This window comes from Seriola dumerili, unplaced genomic scaffold, assembly GCF_002260705.1.
Source record: "Seriola dumerili isolate Sdu_G_001 unplaced genomic scaffold, Sdu_1.0 BDQW01000036.1, whole genome shotgun sequence".
NCBI classification, from domain to species: domain Eukaryota; kingdom Metazoa; phylum Chordata; class Actinopteri; order Carangiformes; family Carangidae; genus Seriola; species Seriola dumerili.
The window spans coordinates 764,597-788,474 of NW_019174291.1; the positions used below are offsets into that span (position 1 = coordinate 764,597).

The 23,878-nt window shown below is 42.3% G+C and overlaps 1 protein-coding gene across 2 annotated transcripts in view; it reads left to right on the forward strand.

Moving 5' to 3' along the window:
* LOC111216963 (RNA-binding protein Nova-1-like) overlaps positions 1–23,878 on the forward strand; it is a 76,663-nt gene that overhangs the window by 44,702 nt on the left and 8,083 nt on the right. For both annotated transcript variants that reach the window (XM_022738633.1, XM_022738634.1), the window contains one exon: positions 11,691–11,857. In XM_022738633.1, coding sequence (XP_022594354.1) covers positions 11,691–11,857 — 167 coding nt within the window. The remainder of the gene's footprint in view (positions 1–11,690; positions 11,858–23,878) is intronic.

The following is a 23,878-nucleotide window of genomic DNA, read 5'->3' on the forward strand; positions in this document are numbered from 1 at the left end:
GGGAGGTTAGAAGTAAGCGAAGAGTGTTTCCTGTAAAGAAAAAGGTCACAAGTTCAAATCCCTGCTGCAGCGTCCTGTTACAGAGCACAACTTTAAAACCCCTTAGCGTCATTAAAGGATTGTTTTACATGCAACGACAGCTTCATTTGTTTACTCTTACAGTAAATAGCTTGTTGCCATCCGTTCTCTACTTTATTTTTACCAGATAAACTTGATTGATTTTTGCTTCGTTTCTTAAATTTCTCAATTCACCTCCAGATTGCTTCGAAGTTGGGATGAAAAATGTATTGTAAGTGTATTTTTATGAGGTGTGCAGATATGCAGGCGAGGGACTTTGTGGATCGGAGGAGTGAAGGACATGGAGGTGGAGACTGGACGGAGAGCAGCAGGCCTCACCAAGTGAAAAGCGTTACATCAGAGCCGAGGAATTCCTTCCTTTTCTTCCACCTTCTTTTGTTATTCTTTAGAGAGAGTTGCCTTTATTCTTCTCACCGAGTGCTCCGTCACTGCTGGACCTTGGGACGGATAAAGGAGGACAGTGAGGGTCGGGGGGTGGTGGAGGTGAGGGGGAGGAGAGGAAGGAGCCAGGGGAGAGTGAGTGAGCAGAAACACAGAGGGAGGGAGGGAGGGGGGGAGGGTGGCTGACAGGAAACCATGTTTTTACTGTTCCTGGTGCTGCTTTAAAAAAAAAAAAAAAAAAAAAAAAAGATTCAAAAAAAAACATGAGGAGACGAGGAGAGCAGAGGGGAGGTATCAGTAGAAGAAGAGGAGACAGGAAATGGCAGATAACAGACCATCATTAATGTTAAACACAACTCTCTGAGCACATGTTCCGCTGAACAAAGATGTTCGGCCTTGTGTTTTTTGAGGATAACTCACACAACTATCTGTTTTATTCCAATTAAAATAACAGGTACATTTATAGAGCCTTTACACACGTTTTATATGATATGATGTAGTTTGTGTTGCATTGGTCTTTTTTGAAACTTGCAGTACAAATACTTTGCATTACTTGTGATTCTTTGTTTTTGTAGTTTTCTGGAGGACTCGCTACAGATTTCTTCAAATTCATTTTCTTATCTCAGTGCAACGCTCAGCTCCAGTCGAAGCCGTACTCTGGAAATATACAGGACCTTTCATGTTGAGTGTTCACACCTCGGCCTGTCGAGACACCAGGATACCTGAGCAACACTTCTTGTTTTTCCTGCTGTGTTGCCTTTAAAGTCAGTGAAAGTCAGTAAAGACCAGTAAAAAAGCAGCACCCCAGGCCAGCTGACCACAGTAACTCCAGGATTTAATAAGTTTTTCCTAATTGACCATGATTTTGTCTGGTGTAAATGATGTGGAGGCCGGTGGGAGAGTGTGTGTTACAGCCCTGTGGGCACTCAGGGGACACGAGCTGGACTCTGTGCCAGCCTGTTACAAAGCAACCATCACATTTTCATCCACATAAGCTGCAGCGTTGGACCAAGCCCTGATTTCTGTTTTTCCTTTCTTTTTTCTTGTTTGCTTGTTTTCTTTTCTTTCCTCCATCTTTTTGTTTTTCTTTGCTTCCTTCCTTCTTTTCTTCCTTAATTCATTTCTTCAGGTTTCTTGCTTGGGTTCCCTTTTGATCTTTGCTTTTCTCTTTCTTTGACAGTTTTCCTTCTTTCCTCTGTCCTCCCATCCTTCCTTTTTCCATCTTTCCTTCCTTCCTCCCTTTCTCCCCCCTTTCCCTCCTTCTTTGCTGCCTCCCGTCCTCCCCCTCCTATCTTTCTGTCCTGTTCTCTCTAATGAAGACTTGGTCCGCTGCAGCAGAGAACAGGTCCAAGTTTCCTTACTGCTGCTGATTACATCAGCACATGCAGTCATGCTCTCTCTCTCTCTGTCTCTCTCTCTCCCCCTCTCTCTCTCTCTCCCCCTCTCTCTCTCTCTCTCTCTCTGTCTCCAATCTCACGGACTGTCTCTCCCTTTGGAATAACAACTCATGACATCACCAACAGCTGCCCAGCTGCATGAAAGAGTGTGTGTTTGGTGCATATTCACAATTGTGTGTGAGTGTATGTGTGTGTACATGGTTTTGGGGGAGGGGGGTGAGACTGTCAGTTGCCAAGGTAACCAAGCAGGATCAGTCAAGGGGGTGAGGACTGACCGCCTCCTTTGTCGGTTTAGAGTTGCAGGCCAAAACTTTGCAGCAGCGGTTATGCAACATCTATCTATCTATCTATCTATCTATCTATCTATCTATGGTCAATCGGCCTTGCTTCTGTCCTCTCTTTAGGCCATAAAACTTTTTAATTGGATAGTGAGGTCTGTGCGGTCGTTTCCATTGGCTTTGTGTGGTGTCAGTCAATGAATCCATCCGTCTCTCAGTGACAGAGGCCGATCGGTCGTCGTCAGCACTTTTTCCCACATTACAGGGAAAAGCTGAGGCTGTTTCAATGCAGAGTAAGAGCACGGGAGGAAGAGGGCTCTTTATCATGTGACAGAAGGTGATACTTGATCATAATTTGTGGATTTAGAAGTACCACATGTAGCACTGAAGAATCAATAAATCATTAGCACATTCATTTAAAGACATTAGTACAATGACACAAAGGACCACAGAGCAGGCGACGGGCTCTTCAGACCTCTGTGCAACAGAATAGCCTCTCGTGGGATTTCTGTTTTGTCGTTTTACAGCACAAGGCAGGAAATCATTCCCTTTTACAAATGAAATAACTAGTGTCGTAGTGCATTGATTTCAAGGTAGACAACATTTTGCATGTAGCTGATGAAGTTGATCACTTTCTTCTGCCATTTTGTTGCTATAAAACTAATCCTGGTTAAGGAACTACTTCCTGCACCGAACTTCGGCTCAATTTCTGACGTTTTTTTGTGTCATGTTTTCGCTCAAACCTCGGATTAACCTTTTTTTATGAGAGAAGTCATCTCGTCATGTGCTCCTGTGGAAACTTTATGAGACTTGTGGAAACGTGATACCAGGGCAGGAGGATCTGCAGCTGACCTCCGTCTCTTTTTGACTGCTCCCACTCCTCCTCTGCTCGTCTGCAGGGCTGTAAGCCTATAAATTTGATATACTCTTTAACCCTGCCGAACAACAAGGTGTTGAGCTGCACCTCTAACAGTCGGCTAATCCAACAGATCTGATCAAAGGTAGCCAGTTAACCTGAGCTTATCCGCAGCCTAAGGAGATCTGTTTAATGAGCTTACATTAAACCAGCCGCCAAGTCTCACTGTGCTTCCAATCAGCTCTGATGCAGCCTCAGAGGTTATTTTATACTGAGGGCTGGTTTTTATTTATTTATTTATTTTATGCCAAAGTCTCTCTCTCTCTCTCTCTCTCTCTCTCTCCCTCTGCATGGATCTCTTTTCATTAATATGTGTTGTTTTCTGTCTTTCCACCTATTCCTCTGTCTTTGTCTCAGTATGATTGCATTCAGTCTTTCACTCTGCATGTCTCACTCTCAGTTTTGACCTATGACGTGAATATCTGTCTGCGCGGAGCTACAGAATAAATCAGTGAAAACAAAGTGAGAAAAAAATGACAGGAAGCAAAACCAAAGCATAAATGAATACAAGCGAAATTATAGATAAATAATAACCATTTAGTTTGCTTGTGAAATATTATTGCCTGGATATTTTAACACAACACACTCATGTTTCAGATCCATTATAAAAGAATTGTAACTATGTTTCTAGTGATTTTCATGTTCTTCATTAAGCTGAGTTTGATTTTCTCACATATTATCAAACCCTCTAAAAGGATTTAAAGTTCATTTTTTTAGGCAGTAGTTTCTTTAGACAAACATATCTTGAAGATACAGTACGGCGTCTTCACCTGAAAACACTGTAGATTAAAAAGACATGTAGGCATGTGTCTCTCATGTCCTGTACTACTTGACTGTGTCTTTCCTTGTCTACGTCTCTGTATACATGTTGCAGTCTCTTCTTCTCTGTTTTTTTCTGACGTTGCTTTGTTGTGACAGGTTTCACAAAGGTTTCTCTCTCTGAATCCCGTTCTGTCCGTCTCTCCGCCCGTCTCCGTCTCCCTCTTTCTCTGGTGTCACTCCATTTTGTCATGACTATCGTGACTCTGCGCCGATCTGCCTCTCCCTCTCTGAGTTTCTGTCCGTTCCTCTGTCTCTCCCTCTCCCTTCTCCTGGCTTGATGTTTTGCAGATGTGACAGAAGTCGTGTGAACCTCTGTATCTCTGTATCAGTCGTCTTATCTCCCGCCTGCTGATGTTTTTTTTTCTATCAGAGTGGTGTTGGAAGTGAAAAAGCTGTACATCTCGGCATAGCGGGGGATGAACATCATGTACCTGTGAACACAAGACCTCTGGCAATGCTGTCACATCTTGTCTCTTCTCCTCCTCTGTTATGTTCTTCTCTGCTGATATCTCAAATATTAAAAAAGTTTGAGAAACTCACTCAGGGAACTTCAGGGGTCTCAAAAGACTCTCAGGGGAAAATCTTTTTTCTTTTTTTTCTTTTTTTTCACAATTGGGTCACTTTGCAGGAATTTACCAGAATATATCTGACAACTTGTTTCGCATATTCGTCTACTCTGGCTGGCGGTTTTCTGCCCAACTGTAGAGGAAACCAGACTGTTTATGCCTTTAGTGCTAGTCTGAGCTGAAAAACAACATTAATAAACCAAGAAGGAATAACATTTTTTCAGGCCATGGAAGCTTTTCTGACTTTGTTGAGGAAAGTCACAGATTTCTTCACATCAGGGCCTGTATATTTATTAACATAAAATACTCCTTAGAGGTCCAGTTTGTCGACCCTAAATCAGATCACTGCCTTAATTTGTCTTTTGATTCATGGGATCGGGACGTTTTCCCGCTCTGAGAGCCTCTGCAGCTCATACTGATGTACGCAGGCTAGATGATTTTTTATTTAGCAGCTGTTTTACTGGTTGCAGATACAAGACGAAAACAACAGCTCAAGCTTTTGGCTGTACAAAGGATTGGTTCAGTTTGGTTTTACTCCGTCATGAAACAACACACGTAACATTCCTTCAAAAATACTGTACAATCTAGATTTGTATTTATTTATATACTATTACCTTTTCACATAAAAGTATATTTTCTTGAATGATTGAACATTATTGGGAAAATCGTTTCAACAGATAAACCTGACAACAGAGAGCTGCAGGGTTGATGTATTTTCGCGGGCCAATCTGGATGTTAGCATCACCCTGGTCCCCTCTTACTCTTACAAAGTTAGTATTAGTTTATAAGAGCATGAGTATAAACACCACGAGGCTGTAAAGGTGGATGAGCAGATCGGTTTTCATATTCAGCGTGATGATGTTTAACATCCCCGACATCCTCTGTAGTTTCATTTAGCCACTTGTTAGCAACCAGCCATTTTTTAACAGATGTAAAAGCTTAAATAAATCATGACTGGGGTATTTACTGGCGTATTGTATGTCTTGAGCTTGTGTTAACCACAGACTTTACACACATCCAAAAAACCCAGAGACTTCAGGATAAGGGAACCAAGAGTGCTAAAATGCTAACTCATTTCTCAGTCCTGCAGCAATTTGAGAAATTAAGGTCCAAAAATGCTGGATCCTACATTTCCTATAATGCAACTTAATAGCGTCAAACTTCGCCTGCCTGGTAAATGTCCACCGCTTTCAAACCCCAGGGTGATACAGCCCCGATGGAAGACTTTAAACTCAGCCTTTAAAAAACTCATCCAGATTTATCTGCCCTCTAAGCAAACTGAACTTCACGTACAGTATGAAATCTACACCCTGGCCATCATTTGACCTTTAAAGCATTAGAATCTAGTGGGACATTTCCGAGCTGTGTAAATCTGCGTTTATTGTCAGCTACGGTAGCCCAGAGCGGCCAACTCTCTCCACCCTTGGCTGGCGGAGGCTGGAGGGAATGAATCACGCCTGCTGGCTGCAGATTGACCGCTCTGCTGCAATTAACAGGCCGTGAGACACCTAGTCATCTTTACAGTGAGCAGCCACTGTAACGACACGACAGCAGCGGTCAGTGTGAGGTTACGCTGATACACCACTCTCCTCTCACTTCCTGCTGAGAATTACCTCACAGTGTGACTGCGCCTGTTAAATCGTTGGCAGGAAATGCAACGAAAAAAGGCTGAAAAGTTCAAGTTCAAGCTTTTCTGTATGTTTCATTTTGCAGCAAAGCACGAACCATATTCACTGTAAAGAAAACAAACATTATGCATCTTCCCTCTCTCCTGTCTGAAGTTGGTCATGCCTGTAGCAGCAGAGGGCAGATGTGCACCCTCCCACTGCTGGATAGGGTTGCTTTGATTTCTGACATGCTAACATGTGGCTCGCTGTGTTCGAGTTTTAGCTCCGAGGAACATGTCACTGTCGCTCATCCCGGAGTTTCTCCAGCAGCATCAGTGTGCATCGTCATACTGAGCATGCATATGTTTCAGTGAGTTACTGTGAGTCAGAAATCAGAGGCGAAGCCGCTCACTGTGTTTTCTGTCGGCTGCCTCCGGTGCCTCTCAGGTCATCAGGGAGAGGAGGAGGAAGAAGAGGAGGAGGAGGAGGAGGAGGAGGAAGAGGAAGGAGTGAGTCATGCGAGCTAGACTATAATAAAAACAACTGCCAGGGTCCACAGCCTGGATCATGGCGGTGGTGATGATGATGAGTGTTCTGGTGCTGAACAAAGTGGTGTTGGGTCACTTGGTCACCGTGGGGAAGAGCGAGCTGCAGTTCATGTCTGGGATGAATTTCACAGACTCTTCACAGCTTTTCATTTTCGGTCCTCATCATCCTTTGATAGAAAGAAGAGCTCCAGTACTTGACCCCCCTTGTACATTTTGTTCTCGACCCTGCAGGTTAGACTGGAGTCGAGCTGCAGCCGATACAGTAGATACTGTATTCATGAAACGTTTGCCACTGAAACTGAAGCGCAGCACCATGGCTGAATAGCTTTCATTAATATTTCTGACTCAGTGGAAGTTGAACACCTGGCATTACTAGATCCTCCTGGCACTGCTGCAGGTGTTTCATCAGAAACTTAACAACCTTTTGACCTGAAACTTTCCACAACTGGAACATTTGGGAGACTGTGGAGCTCAGTTCTTTGTATTTGTGTTGCGGTTCGCTCCACTCCTTTCATAGTCTTGTTTCATGTTCACGTCCCTCTGTTATTTAGTCCTGTAATGCATCTCCATTTCTTCCCAATGCTGTAATAAACCTCCGGTCTATTCCTCTCAAACATGCCTATCAGGACTTTAACATGGTGGTCTGGAGCACACGTCAGTGCTGGTTCAGCTGCAGTCGTTGCAAATGTGTTTGCTAGTTCCTGTTTTATGTTTATTGAAATCCCTGTTGTGATGAAACAACACATTTTTTCGACCAAACAGGACTGACAGCTGTTAGCTTCACCTGAAAACACCTGGAGTATGAAAACAGTTATGAACGTGCTGATCAGAGCTGAAATTAAAAAAAGAAAAAAACAATAAAGCAAAACGAAATGACAACTTAATGTTCTTAATGTTCTGTGAACAAAAATGGCATGAGTTGACTGTGTCCGTGCACATTAGAAATGTTAAATATGCATTATATTGTTCTCCCTGCCATGTTCTACATCAGCAACATGAACAATGTCTCATAAAGCTGGTATTTAAACACAAGAGGCTTAACAACACTGAGCAGATATCGCTGCAGCAGCTGCAGCACGTCAGGTTTGGAAACAGCTTCCAACTGTTAAAATGTCAAACGATGAGCTTCATTTTACAAAAGTTACATACAAAGACACACACACACACACACACACACACACACACACACACACTCACACACTGATGTCTTCCACCAGTGGGACCAGTATCAAAGTACACAGCTCACTCTCAAGCTCTGAGGGAAGTGTAAACTCACTGGTTTGGTATTTGTGTGATTGTGAGTCTGCAGGGCACTGAGACATGAGCGCACTATCATTAAGTAAAACACAGATTCATTGAGCATCATTCTCAAAACCTCCCCCTCTGAACAGGATCACAATCAGCTGATTATTAATTGATCTTTAGGTAAATATTTAGTGATGAAGTGAAGCAGCTCTGTGGAACAGCTGTGCAGCAGCTTCAGGATGATCTCCACTGACAGAGTGGCCTTTCCTGCTACACTCACACACACATGCACACACAACAATCACAAGCTACACACACACACACACAAACACACACTCACACACTCATGCCAAGACAATGGCCTGTTAATCCTTGCTTCTGATTGGATGAGTCCAGATTACCCAGAGGGCACCAGCTGTCGAGGAGAGGCAAGGCCCAGTTTCCTCAGTATCAACACACACACACACACACACGCACACACACACACACACTCCACCGGACATGCCACTCTGCTCATTAATACTAAATTAATGCAGACTGATGCTGAAGTGTTTACCCACAGACTGTTAGCACGAAGCTACACCTGAAATCTCGCGCTCACGCCTCGTTTGTATGATTTATTAGTTCGTCACCACGTTCGTTTGTCCAGACCGAAGCATTCAGCTGCTGTCAACAGCGACTGTTTGTCACTGCTGTCGACACACTGTAAAAATAGGAATGGGAATTCATACCACTGTAATGCTGACAGCCATTACAATGGGCCAGTGTGGCCAGGTAGCCGAAAGCTGCGAATGCCTGAATGTGCTGTGTGTTTTATTTTTAGCCTCTGTTGTTTCACCGCTCCGCCATGCTGCACCATGAATCCTCAAATCCAGGCTTTTTCGAAATATTCAAATTCATATTCAAATACACAAATATTCACAGTTTAAGAAGTTTTCTTTGTGCAGAATTTTCATGAGAAGAAAACTGACAAATACTTTTATGTCATCTTTTTTTCTTTAATACGCTTTTGCAGTTTCATAAATGCAACGTGACTCTCACCATTGTTGCTTCTGAATTTTATTAACTAAATTGGTCTTAAAATAAATTCCAGGCAGCATTAAAATAACATTTTTAATTTAGTTCTCTGCCCTTACACCACGATGAACCACCAGTTCCCAACCCCCACATACACACACATACAGCAGCTTTTATCCCTCATTCCCTCAATCCCCCTGCTCCCATGCAGGGCAGCCACAGAGGGCCGAGCCGGGCCAAACCGAGCCAGTCCAACAATGCAGGGAGAGGGAGGGGACGGGAAGCGCTAACTGACACACTGCTGGGCCGAGATAAGAGCGGATCCCGCCAAATACTGGAGTCCAGGGAGAGAGACGGAGAGAGAGAGAGAGAGAGAGAGAGAGAGAGAGAGAGAGAGAGAGAGAGACATGGAAGAGGGAGACAAGGAAATGAGGGAAACGAAAAGGGAGATAAAGCGAGTTAGCGGGGGGGAGGAAGGAAGGGAGAAAGAGAAACGGGAAAGAGGAAAAAGAAACAATAAAGGCTAAAAGAGAGAGAGAAAAAGAGAGAGAGAGAGAAAGCGGGGGGGCAAAGAGAGATTTACTTTCAGTGTGTTGTTGAGATAGAGTCAGACTGAGAGGCTTTGCATTGGCCTAGATTCTCCACTGTTACACCCTCTGTCTGTCTGTCTGTCTGTCTGTCTGTCTGTCTGTCTGTCTGTCTGTCTGTCTGTATTATTGGGACACAGAGGAGTTTGTCATGAAAACACCGACTGAGTTTAAAGTGCTGATTTCCAGCTGTTAAGAATCACACTTCTGGTTTTGCGTATTTTGGCCTATTTACTAAAAGTCGTATATTTTACATTGCAGCTAATGATTTTGCAAACTGTTGTGTTTCGGTATTTTTACAGCCATCGGTTTCTTTCATTTATATAAAGCAGGAAAATAAATGAGCACACTCCTGAACCTCGCTGGAGCTGCATGTGTAAACATCAGAGTAAAGATCACAAACACATTCTTGTGACAAATAATTATTTTTATTAGGGTGAATTTGCAGAACAGATTGTTTTGATTTAATCTGCGCTTAAACTGCATCACAACAGCTGAAGTCATATAACCTTGACAAAAAAAGTGAAAAAAAAGTGAATGCAGACCTGATGTTGACTGTGATGGATTACAAGTGAAACAAGTTTTAAAAGCCTCTCATTGATTTTCATATTGTAGGAAAGTGAACTGGGTTAACTGCGAACTAGTGGGAAAATATGAATAAAAATATCTAAACTTATGAAACTTTGTGTATTTTAAAATGCTAAGCAGAGATACAACACATTGATGAAGAGCTGCTAAACATACTTTCGTTGTTTTTTAACAATGACAATAAAGATCTATCCTATTCTATTCTATTCTATTCTATTCTATAATGCACACCTGTTCTGTAACAAAAGAGTTCAAACATGAGAGATCACATGCACATCATGTGTTTGTATCGCTTTTATTCATTTTACTAATCTATGAATTTACCAGTTACTCTCGGTCTCACACAGGATCATGATTCCAACAGTGTTCAGCTTGATTTTAAACAGCATCAAATTGAAGCCAAGTCCTGCCTCTCAGTGTTTCATGTCAAATCTGTTTCAGCACAGAGACAAAACACAGACCTCCATGAATGTGTTACTGTGCCGCAGCAGACTGCACCGTTTATGAATGTCTGATTTTCTCTTGATCGCCAATTCAGTCGCTCACTTTCTAATCGTGTAAACACTCAGTGTTTGGTCACATGTTCCTGGAGAAGCAGAGGCAGTGCATGAACTGTAACATACAGTGTGTCGGCACGTGCACTGTATTCACACACGCACAAATGCAAACTTATAGTTTTTTTTTCATATTTTTTAAGGTGTTCTGCTGCATTTTGAATTTCTCTGCGAACATAAATCCCATATTTCTCGTGCTGCAGTAGCGGAGGATAAATCCTCTGCACCTCCACAGCTTTTTGATTTGTGTTATAGACTTTAGCAGGTTTGTTTGGAGCTGATATAAATCTCCAAGGTACAGCTTTTAAAGCTTACGCACATGTTCGGCCCAGACTGAAGCAGCAGTTTGGAAATCATCGCGTCGTCTTTTATTTTTCATGCGACCGGGGGATTAATGTCGACGTCCATGGAAACAGACGTAAACTGAGTGTTTGTGAGAAGATGCAGCGGAAATGTGAAGTCTACGTTGTGTTCTGCGTGTGAGGTCGAGATCACATCATTTTTTTTCTCGGCTTAATTTACGTTTTAGACATTTAGCTCCAAACTGACTTTGTGCTGTCAGACTTCCGTCTTCTTCATCTCCCTGTCTCGCAGTGATCGAGACGTATTTTGTGTTAAACTCTGCTTTTCCTCAACACACTTCAAGCAATCTAATCTAATATGTAATTACAAGTTTCTAATTAATTTTCTGCTATAAATGTCTCGCACCACACACAATTTAACATGTGTTCCTTTTTCTCCACTTGGATCTTCAGTTTCATTTCTTGATAATTCTTCGCTGTTACTTTGCTGTTACTATACGTTGCTGCAGCAGCACGTATACTCTCCCAGTGGAGATCGTAACAGTTTCTTTTCTTTGTCTCACAGTTGTTATTTTTTTGAACAGCTGTATGATTCATTTTCATTCTCACATAAAATAATGAAAACAGAAAATTCTTTCCGTCTTTAAATCAGAATCCTGCACAGCATCCAACCTTTACCTGCTCCACCCACCTGCTTAAGATGTTTATTGAATTAGCTCTTAATATGTCCTCCTTTTGCTGTCAGTTTAAACTCACCCTGACCTGTCTGTGTGTGTGTGTGTGTGTGTGTTTGTGTGTGTCCAGGCACGACAGAGCGGGTGTGTCTGATCCAGGGGACGGTGGAGGCGCTGAACGGCGTCCATGACTTCATCGCCGAGAAGGTGAGGGAGATGCCTCAGAGCACCCAGAAGACAGAGCCGGTCAGCATCCTGCAGCCGCAGACCACCGTCAACCCAGACCGTGTCAAACAGGTCAGTCTGACTGTCGCTTCTATTGTACTCTGTTCTATTCCAGGAAACTCACAGCAACTCCAGGCTATCCCTACAATTATATGTGTGTGTGTGTGTGTGTTTATTAGTTTTGTTTGTGCGTGTGTGCCAAGCTCTGCCTCGGCTGAAGGGCTGCGTGAGGAAGAGAGGGAGGGAAGTGTTTGCCTTTGGAACGACAAATGGTGTGTGTTTCTGTGGTCGACTTGTGATTTTCTGTTTGAGTGAAGCTGAATGAAGAAGAAGAAAAAAAGAAAAGTGACAGGCAACCGTACAGACATGAAACAGACGAGGGAGGGAGGGAGAGAGAGGGAAAAGGCAACAAGGAGACAAGAGTGAAAAAGATAGAAATAAAGAAAGAGTGAAGGAGAGGAAGAAGAGAGAAAAAGAAAAAAAAAGTGGAAAGATGGAGGGAAGAGAAAAGAGAAATAGAGCGGTTGAGGAAGAAAGATGAGATCCATTGAGACAGGATGCAGTGAGTGAGGTGTGAACATATAAACTCCACATGTGACATGAACTGTTGGCTGCTACACTACACACACACACACACACACACACACACACACACACACACATACACACACACACCCACACACATACACACACACCGGACCCAAAAAAAACATTCACAACCACACCACACACACACACACACACACACACACACACACACACACACACACACACACACACACCCCCACACACATACACACACACACCCCCACACACATACACACACACCCACACAAACACATCACACACACACACACACACACAAACACAGACATCAAGTTTGTGTGATCATCTTAACGGAGAACAATGCACTTCAACTTTCCATCCCACTGACTTCTTCTCTCTCTCTCTCTCTCTCTCACTCTCTCTCTCTCTCTCTCTCTCTCTCTCTCTCTCTCTCTCTCTCTCTCTCAGTTCTCTCTCTCTCTCTCTCTCTCTCTCTCTGTACTTGGACCAGCTGTTGGGGAGTTTGTGGTTGGAGGATGAGTTGTTGTCACTGTCGCCTCCCAATATGGAAGATGTTTATGTAACAATGTTGTGTTATTGTAACTAAACACTCATTGACAGAAGCTTGTGCCATGAAATATTAAAGCAGGATCACGTCTGCTGTCATTGCTCATGCAGCCATTCAGCCTCTGAGCAGTGAGGACCTTTTTATACTCTGTCTCCTCTAACGTCACTGTTTGCAGTAGCATATTTTGTCCATAAGGTGGCTGAGGACATCATTTCCACCGGGGATGCCCCTCACTTTCCAAAATCCTGTTTTGTTTTTTTTTTTTTTTCCCTTGGATTTTGCTTCTCAGGACACAAGCGGCTCCACCTCCTGCATGGAGGTTTGCAGCTTGTGAGGACAACTGCAGACATTACTCGGGCTTAAGAAAAAAGTAAAACATTAAAATAATCATTGAGCTGTTTTTATTTAAAGATAGAAAACAGTAGAACACCAGCTCATCATTCAGAGATAGTTGGACAGTAAGTCACAGAGCTCTTTGGAGTAAAGAAAGAGACTTAAGACATTATTAAGTTTAAAGGTTTAGATTTTGTATATAATATAATAACAATATTTATCAAAAAGTATCAGGTCTCTGTCAAGCAAATGATATATGTCGGTTGGATTAGCACATAACAATGCAGAAATGCATATAACTTTTTGATAATTTAATGTATACTTTATTCCTTTTTTTAATTCAAAATGGAAAAGTGATCGAATTTAATGCAACACTGTTTGTTTTCCAGATTTTGACTTTGTTTATTTATTTATTTGTATTTATTTATTTAATCGCCACCAAGGTAGCAACCACACTTCCTGAGGTCCACCCAAGGAAACGTTACATCATAATGCAAAACAATACTGTAAATTAAAATCCAAGACAAAAGGGAACAAGAAACAATAACGACCACAATGACAAGTTCCCAATCTACGTCTAAACAGTCAGTACAACATTTGATACTATACATATATAGTAGTACCACTAAAAACAGCATGTACAGTGAATGAAAAAAAATGCTTCAGTGGGAGTTCTGCAGCCAATCAGAGAAGAATCCTCAGACGGCTGCGTGATGTCATTATTCACATTATAGAGAGACGACTTCACTCATTTCACAAAGTGCAAGTTTGCTAAGAAACTTTCCATGAAGCTCGTTCCACTGCTGATTTCATCTGAGAGCCAACAGCAGCTGCGTAATGAAGGACAATTAGTGCGGCCATTGATTATGATCCCAATCTGTTTAAGTGATTATCATCATTCTCTCTTCATGATCGCTCTCTATTGATTAGTCAGGTCTGGCATTGTTTCCATGTATTGACTGTTCGGGCCTGCCAGTCAGTGCACTCTACCACACACACACACACACACACACACACACACACACACACACACACACACACACACACACACATTAAAACACACATTGAAAAACATTACAGGAACTATAAGTAAAGAAAAGAAATAGTCAAAATGAAAAACTGAAATGATGACATCTCCTGCAGAGTAAAAACCTGAATTACATTTTAAAAAATGTCCCCAGAAGTGTCTTGTGTATCCTCCACGTCTTTAAGCTCCACTGTTGCGTTAGAGTTGCGTATGTTTTCCCCTGCTGCGATTTCTCATCCTCTGTCATGAGCAGAATTTGGGGCGGAGGAAGGAAAGGAGTGCTACGCTATTATAGTTTTGAATAATTATAGTTATCAGACCTGTGTACACACACACACACACACACACAGTCCTCAGAGATAGAGGTTTTTTGCCGAGCACACAATTCTAAGGTGCAGTTTTGAGTTTTATGCATAAATAATCAATAAAGGGTACACACACACACACACACACACACACACACACACACACACACAGATACACTTACTCACCCACACTCCTCAGGCCCACACACACTCGACTGATGCAAATAACAGTGTTGTTTGCACATATGGTGTCTTGTTTTCTTGTGCCTTGTAATTTTAATGCTAAATTTCATCCGGCTGCTCACTGATGTTGGTGAGGAGGTCGGGCTCTTACTCAGCGCTGCAGTTCATCCCAAAGGTGCTAGATGGGTTTGAGGTCAGTCAAGTTTTTTCCACTTCAAACTCAGGTTGCAGTTGCCAGGCAACCAGTGGAGACTGCAGAAAGTTAATGCAGCACTGCTGAACCCCCCCCCCCCATAAAACAGTGAACTCTCATTTTTACATTTTTACAGTTTTCCCCTGTTTCATGTCTTTATGCTAAGCTAAGTCGTTAACAAAATGTCAAACTCTTCCTCTAGTACCAGCCTCAGTATGTCCCTGTCACCTGCTCCTCCTGCACAGTTAATATGTCTGTGTGTTTTTTTTTAAATTCAGTTTGCATCTTCTGCATCTTGAGCATCTGAGCCCGGGGCAGACTGACAGCTGAGTAATGCTGTTTTGGACGAGGCGAGCAGCCGCGGGGAGACAAGCAGGCTAATAGCTGCTGATATTTAGACGCCTGTAATAGAGGGCGAATCCCCCTGTTGCTCTTTAGGCTATTTATACCACGTCAGAGAGGAGACTAAATGGGTTTGTGCTGCATTTGACGACACACAGATACGCACATGTTCACACAGAGAGAAAGAAACCCCTACATTAAAATAACCTCTTCAGCCCTGCTGGACACACAGAGACCTCCACCGTTCAGAGACACCACATTTCAGCAAAAAAAACAAAAGGAAAAAAAACCAACAAAACAAACAAAAAAAAAGATAAATATAAAACATCATGTTTTGCACACAAATGTGTTGAAAAAATATGATAAGATAATTATTGTGACATTTTAATGCATTGTAAAAATAATTTATGTCTGCCATTGTGTTACTCATGGATTCAATTATAGTGAAAATAAACTATTCCCCTCTTTGCCGGGGACCCCCAGGGGTCTTTGAGGGGGTTCCTGGGACCCAGACCACACTTTGAGAACCACTGTGGTACAGTACAGAGACGTGCTTTGAGCAGCCAAATGTGTTGCCATTGTTTCTAAAACAAAAAGAGACTTATGGAGCTCCTGAAATGATTATTATTATTATTATTTTATTATTATTTTATTTATTTATTTTCAAAGTTTCTGCTGCACACCAGACGCTTGGAAAAAAATACTTTCTCATGTCATGCTCATGTCGTTTCATGGGTTTCTGCTGAAAACTATTTAATAGTATAAAAGAAATGATATATGGAAGAAAAATGAATGTAAAAGTAATATTTGGAATAAAAACACAGTACCCCAACAAACACATACGCAGACACACTCATACACACACTTAAAGTCGGGGTAGTGAGCTGGTGGTAATTTAAGACGTCTTGGTCGACCCTCACAGGGTTTTAAAAGCATGGTTGTCATTGTGGAAACAGTTTTGTAACCAAAACAACACAAACTCACTTTGATCCGAGGAATGGAGTTCATGACAACACACACACACACACACACACGTTGACATACACACCATCTTACACATGTGTGCTTGTGAAAGATGAATTGGTGTCCAGTGCGCTGCAGCCGTTGATTGTCTACTATTTCGGGTTGTGGATAAAATATCTTCTCCTTGTCAAGAGTCCGGCTGTTGCAGCATGTGGTGTTGGCATTACTGCGTAACCCCTGGGATTGGGTGAGAGAGAGAGAGAGAGAGAGAGAGAGAGAGAGAGAGAGAGAGAGAGAGAGCAGATATTTGAAGGGTGTTTGTGATGTTGTCGGAGGAAGAGAGTTGGATCGAGAGGCTGAAAGGAAGAGGGGGAAACAGAAAAGCATGGAGGAAGATGACATGAAGACAGATAGAGAAAGAGAGGGGGGGAGCAAACAGAGCCAGGAACGAGAGTCGGTCCGGCTGAGTGGGTGACTGAAAGCTGGATGCAGATCTGAACTCTTGTTAGCCGACAGCTGCAGAGTGACAGAGAGCCTCGCTGGAAGAAGCAGCTGCTGATAGAAAGAAAAACAGAGCAGCAGCGACGACACCGACAGACAACACGCCGCACTTCAAGGCCACGTGACGGGACAACCGACCAGTGAAGAAGAAGAAGAAGAAGATTTATGAGCTGAATGAATTCTTTCACCGGCTCTGACGGGACACGAGGAGAGGAAGAGACTTTATTGAATGACTTGAGGACTTTGATTATTTAGTGTTTGTTTTTGTTTCCACCTCTCAACACACTCATGTAAAGCATCGTCACACGCGTGTTCACACTGCAGCACACTCTAATGTTACGATGGAGAGTGTGGTTTAAATATTGAGAGTTTGTAGAGGTGGTGAGGGCTCTCAAAACCTGAGAGATGCAAACTGACTCATGCACCAAATGTAAACAAATTAGTTTGGCACTTCACACCACATTAGAGATTGTATTTGCTATATTTTTCTTTTAATAATACTGAATGATAAACTGTTTATTTCTATTTTCTAATGACATAAAATTAAACTAATTTTCTAAATACATAAACAAGCATTTATTATACACTAAAGAGAGTAATGCCACATGAGCGTTGCCACCCTCTATGTGAAGAAATAAGAGATCCAACATTTTAATAATGATGCTGTCAAGCATATTCATGAAATTTAAAAAAAAAAAAAAAAGCTATCTCAACCTTCAGCCCCAAATTTAAGTGAATGGATGGAATATCAGCAATAGGCAATAATCAATTTGCTGATTATTGCCTTGTTACCTATGTTGGTTATTGTATAATATAAGCACAGTAGTTCCTGCAGGGTGCTGTTTAAGATCAGACATATACACAAATAGGGGACAGCATTTAATTTTCTAATACGGGACGATCCCGTATTATACGGGATAGGTGGAAACCCTATGCCACATACAGTGTATTATCAGAGTATTTATCAGTCTGAGCTAATTTGCAGTCTTTGTCCCTGAATATTGAAGCCAATGTAGGAAGATGTCAGGTTCGGTTCCTGTAATGGCCACCAGATACTAGCACTGTTTTAAAGTGAAGTCAAACCGATCTATGAAAATACAAAATACAAACACATAGTTATTTATCACAAGAAGTAGGTCTGAATAGTTCATTTCAACCCCATCTAACATGATTAAAACTAATGTTCCATTAAAATGACATTCAGGCTTGAGGAGAGGTGTCTTGGGGGCTGGCTTGCTTTGACTGACAAGACTTTCAGCCTGTAGCACTCTGTGTTGTTTGCTGATGGCCCACCCACCTCAGCTCCACCCACCTCAGCTCCACCCACCTCAGCTCCACCCAGGCTCCTACATGTTGCATAAATTTTAATTAAAACAACTGACAAGAGAAGGTGAAGGCAATAAATCCAAATTCTAACTTGCAGGTGACGTGACAGACACAACATCTATGTTTTCTACAGTGTTACGGCTGCAGCCGGCGCCCCTGCACGTGTCTAACTCTTGTCATACTGTATGAGAAGTAAGATGTATGATTGGCTGCAGCTACAGGAGGCGTATTTGCGGGTCTAAGTTTTTGGTAACTCGTTTGTGATCATCCATTTACCTCTGGTTTTTGTGTGTGTGTGTGTGTGTGTGTGTGTGTGCGTGTGTGTGTGTGTATAAATCCAGTCTGAAGAAACCCCCCCGGGCAGCAGCACATAAACATCAGCGATCGTTACATAAAAGCCAAAGCCCTCTGAGACCTCCCATATATTGTTTATGTGTAATGTAGTGAGGCATCACCTACTTACTGCAATCAATACAGTATTCATATTGACAGTAAAACATGCCCTCTCCACTGTTACTGTTGCATTATGGTGTTTGGAAGTGAGCTGCCGAGCAGGAGCTGCGTCCCCTGTGAGATCAGCTGTAAATGGGCTGTGGTTTTGTTGTGGTATTATTCTGGGGCTATTTTTGGCCGGCGCTGCCCCGCACTCGCCTTTATTCAGACTGAAAACTGCAGCGGGACTTTGACGTTGTACAGTTGTACCAAGAGCAGCGTTGAAAGATGAACACCCACACACACACACACACACACACACACACACAGATACAGTACAGAAGCATTTACTCACATCCACTCCAGTCTTTTTCTTCTTTTTTTTTGTTTTCCTGGCTGCTCCCTCTGACCTCTTCCTGCAGGAGAGAGAAGCCATTTCCTGTGACCTTTCACCTCCAGCATGAACACCTGTTTCCTTCTTCCTGTTATTGCCTCCCTGCACAGGAAGTTAGTCATAAATGTCAGGAAAAGTAGTCTGGCTCACTTTGTGTCAGATGATGAAGGGGTGGGAGTGTTAGACTCTGAACTGAGTTGGCAAGATAGAAATAATTCAGCTTCAGCCAAAAACTGAGTCAAACACACCAACAGTGAGAAGTTCTGTGTTGTTGTTGTTGCCGATCAATGAATGGAGGAATAAATGAATAGCACTGGCCTTCAATAGCTTTTTAATTGAATCTGAATCCTTTCAAATCCCTCATCAAATCCATCTGGGTTCAGCTCTCAGCATTTGTGAGTGATTAAAGTCAAAAATAACTCTAATGACACGCATGAAAGTCTACCTGGGAGATTCTGACCACTGAGACAGACATGATATGATCAGCTGATCGCCTCGTCGCAGAAGACTCTGGTCGACTTCGTTTCATCTTTCTCTGACAACTCTTCAGCTGAGTGCAGACACCTGCTTGCAAAGATCACATGACCAGACAGAAGCTTCATGTTGCCCTGCAGCTACAGCTCATATATTCACGTTATTTCAGCTGGTCAAAGTCTCAGTGAATCTGTTGTACGTTGGTCTTTGCTAATAAAGAGAAAAGGGAGATTTTTTTTTTTTTTACAAAATTGGACGAGAGATTTGTTAGAACCAGCGCTCTGGATAGATGGACGGACGGATGGTTGGATGGATGGATGGACGGACGGATGGTTGGATGGATGGATGGATGGACAGACAGATGGATGACATCATTTGTCTTGTGCCTGGGAGAAATGATCTTACTTAAACCTGCAATAACTGAGTGTTTGGCCACTTAGGCACAATAGAAACAACTTGCAGGCACAACATTGCAGAATCATTTCCATATCCAGCAGTTATGGAACAACATCATTCATTTGGAGTCATGTTTCTGTCCAACACTCTCTTTTATCTCTGTTTTTGGTCTCCACCAGCCCCTGAGGGAAATATCTGGCTCTTTAGCTGCTCAATGCTCCACTGTGTTCACCAGCTGCTCTCTAACAGTGTCCGTCTGCTGGTTGTTGCCGAAGAGGTGGTGTGCAGCCAGGTTTTAGATCGGGTTTTAGGTGACAACTCTCTGTAGGCTCATCACTGTGAATGACCTGTTTCGTATCGTCATGGTTGTTATTATGAAAAATATCAATAATAGCTGCTTTAACAAGTTAAACTCAATCAAAACTCACATGGCAGCAGTGATAAATAAAGAACATACAGGGCGCACCGGCAAAACGTCGTATTCTCTCGTCTTGTGATCAGGGTTTTACAGTTTGTTGCTTTCAAACCTTCTTATGTAACGTCTCTGCCTCATGCTGAGTCAGCAGAATAACACACACGCACACACACGCACGCGCACACACACACGCACACGCACGCACACACTGTTCCTCTTATCTGCTCCAAACGGAGATGATTGAGTGTCTGCATTATACTAACTCTGCTGTATTTCATATTCGACTGCACCGAATGACCTGAACATATGAAAACCACACACAGAGAAATCAACTACAGATGTGACATTCTGCCTCCTTTCTCACGTCCTGTCACATTCTTTTCTTTCTCTGTGTCTCTGTGGGGGGCATGCGCAAAAAAAAAAAAAAAAAAACGAGGAGGAAAAATTGTAGCAGGTGTGATGTACATGCAAAAAAAAAAAAAGTCCTGCCTCATGGGGAGCGGCTTCAGCAGAAGGGAGGGAGGTTTTATGGTGTTTTTGACCTTTCTCCTTGTGGGCTGCTGGACAGAGGGGATGAGAGGAGAGGAGGTAAACACAGAGGAAGAAAGACAGGAGCGACAGTTCATTACATAAAAAGATTTTCTGTTGTTGAGTAATATGTTTTTATTTTACCTGTAACACTGTATTCTCTTTATTTTGACACCCAATCGAAGAAGCTTATGTCTGAGTGTTGCTGTATGAGCGTGCGACACAGCAGGTGATGCTTTTTTTTAAAGGACTCTTCTTTCCTCTGCCAGGAAACCGTTGTCTGTGTCGCCTCACATGCAGCAGCAGACTGAGAGCGTTCTGCTGTGTGGAGGAGGATAAAAAATGATCAGCAGGTATGATCTTCTAATGCGTCTGAGGGGGATTTGATTCATTATCGCACCGATCACTCCTCCCCCTCATGTCTCACGCATGTTAATACTCAACGCGGCCTCCTACAAATTCCATCAGTGGATATTCTCATTAGTGATTTATAGTCAGTATCAGGAGTTCGGGAAGTCGATGTTTGGAGATTAGTTTTCCAGATCATCGTATTCTGTCAGTTGACATTTTTACTATTTAACTGTGACCAAGATTCATTTTAAAACGTAGCCAGGAGGCTTTAATTTTTCAGCTACGATCGGACTTTAACCAGAAATAAACTTCCAGCTGTGTTGTGACGATACAAGAAGTTTAATATTCTGCCTGATATTATTACGTATTAAAATAGCTTTTTTTTTTTTTTTTACATTTCACTAACACTAAACAGATTAAATACATTTTGCTGATGATACTTTTACTTATGAATGCAGATCTTTTAGTTGTATATTTACTTTGTCACTTTTACTTAAGTAAGGGATCTGAGTAGTTCCTCCTTCACCGACAGAGACTGCACATCAGTGATCATCCACCACTTCAAAAAAGTAAAAACAAAATATAATCGCATAATTCCTCTTTGCACCCGTCGGGAATAATCTAGTAATAACTCATAAATCTGGGAGGAGGAAAAGAGAAAAAGAGGGTTATGAAGGATTAATGTGACAGACAAGAAGACGACTAGGAATAACGATCCTGCTGTTCAAACAGAAAACTCTCCTGTCAACAAAAGGCATCATCTCCAAGTATATTCTACATGTGCTCGTTCCAACACTTCACTGAAGTTACAATACGTGATGTTTTCCTTACATCCAGCATCAAGTGGAAAAATTCTAGATTTACTGTGCATCAATTTACTGTCTGCACTCATCCCCAGAATTCAGCTGGACATGTTTGGTATCTTTGGAAACTTGAGATTTTGTGGGTTTGAACAAGTCTTGGCTGCACAGCATGGACGTGATGATGGAGCCAGGGGGAGCGTTTAGGCAGTTAAAGGAAACGCACATAATGTTTAGCAGTCACCAAAAAACGTGATTTGTGGTCTGAACTGTTGTTTACACAAACATTTTTCATGCGTCAAGCTGTAATATTTTGACGTTTTGTCTAAGCTTGTGCCAGTGTTTTGAAATGGACTTGTCTCTGAGCTTTAACCTGTTAAGGCGAGAAAATCACACACAGTAAACTTTCATGCTGTGTGTATGTGCAGATATCTACAAGCTCATGATGATGAGTTTAATGCTCCCAGAGGAAAATCTGCTCAGGAGATCTTAAACTACAACAGGACGAGATGCAGATGTAAAGATGTAAAGTGTATACATTATATATTATAAATGCAAGAGTGTGTTCATGTGTGCATAATGTGCTGCAGGAAATTAGTTAGCATATTAGCACTTCAGGTTCCCTTGTCCCAAAGTCTGTGGGTTTTTTGAATGGGTTTATTTTCAACACATTTTCATGTTTTATTCAACAACATAAAATATGTCACTAAATACCCCAGTCATGATTGTTTTAAAGCTTTTATGTCTCTTAAAAAAAGGCTGTTTGCTAACAAGTGGCTAAATGAGACTACAGAGGTTGTCAGGGACGTTAAACATCATCACGCTGAACATGAAAACCGATCTACTCATCAGCTCACCTTCACACCCTCGTTGTGTTTAAACTCGTGCTCTTACAAACTGTTACTTGCTTTTGTAGAAGAAGTAAGAGCTAAATTAAACTACAAGGTGGAAGTTTAGTGATGGTGACGCTGAAGTCATGTGACAGTGGCGCAGTTCATTTGTAGCCTAACATTAGCAACATTAGCTTTTTACTTCTGCCGATTGTATTTAAGCTTCAAAAATCATAAAGTTGTGTTCATTTGTGAAGATTATCCTTCTGAAGAATTATTTGATTAAGTATCATAAACTTGTGTTTGTCACAGAGCTTATTTCCTGCAACAATCCAAAAGCCAATGGAAAAATCCCATTAAAGGGAACCAGGGTGATTTTAACTTCCTACAAAAATACATCCATCCCTGCAGCTCCGTGTTGACGCACAGCAGGAACAAAATGCAGAAAAAACCCTGGTGAGGGAGTCAGGAAAAAATCTTTGTGTGTACAAGCACCACATATACAGTACAAGCGTGTATGGATATACTTGTGGGTGTGTGTGCCTGTGTATAAAGTCGTCCCAGTTAACACCACGTTCCCTGGCTGTCAGTCATTGTAGCCCAGCTCTTCTGTCCTACAGTTATTTTTAACCCGCAGGGGGGTTTCTGTGCTCCTGGATGAGCCAGAGAAGGAAAGCTGAAAGACGGCGAGGGAGATGGAAAAAGAGGGATGACACAGACAGATCGAGACAGACAGGGTGATGAGGGAGAGGCAGAGGGAGCGAGCGAGGTAGAGGCAGAGTGGGAGAGGGAGAGAGAGAGCGAGAGAGAGGCGACTAAGCCTGTGGATCAGGAGGAGGAAGATTAAGCTGAAGTCCCCTGCTTAAGACTTCAAAGTTCAAATGCCAGCAGCCTCAACAGTTGTCCGCTGTCCTCCACTCGAACTGTGTGTGTGTGTGTGCGAGTGTGTGGATGCGTGCATGTACATCTAAGAGAACATGTGTGTATTGTTTGGGGTGTTTATCTGTTTTTCTGTACGTCTGCCTGTGAAGGATTGTTTACACATTTTACACATGAATACAGGTGAAAATGTGACTCCATGTGGGTCTTTGTGCGTGCGTGCGTGCGTGCGTGCGTGCGTGCGTACCTTCGCTCGCGTGTGCATGTGTGTGTGTGTGTCTGTGCGTTTGACCTTCAATGGCAACGC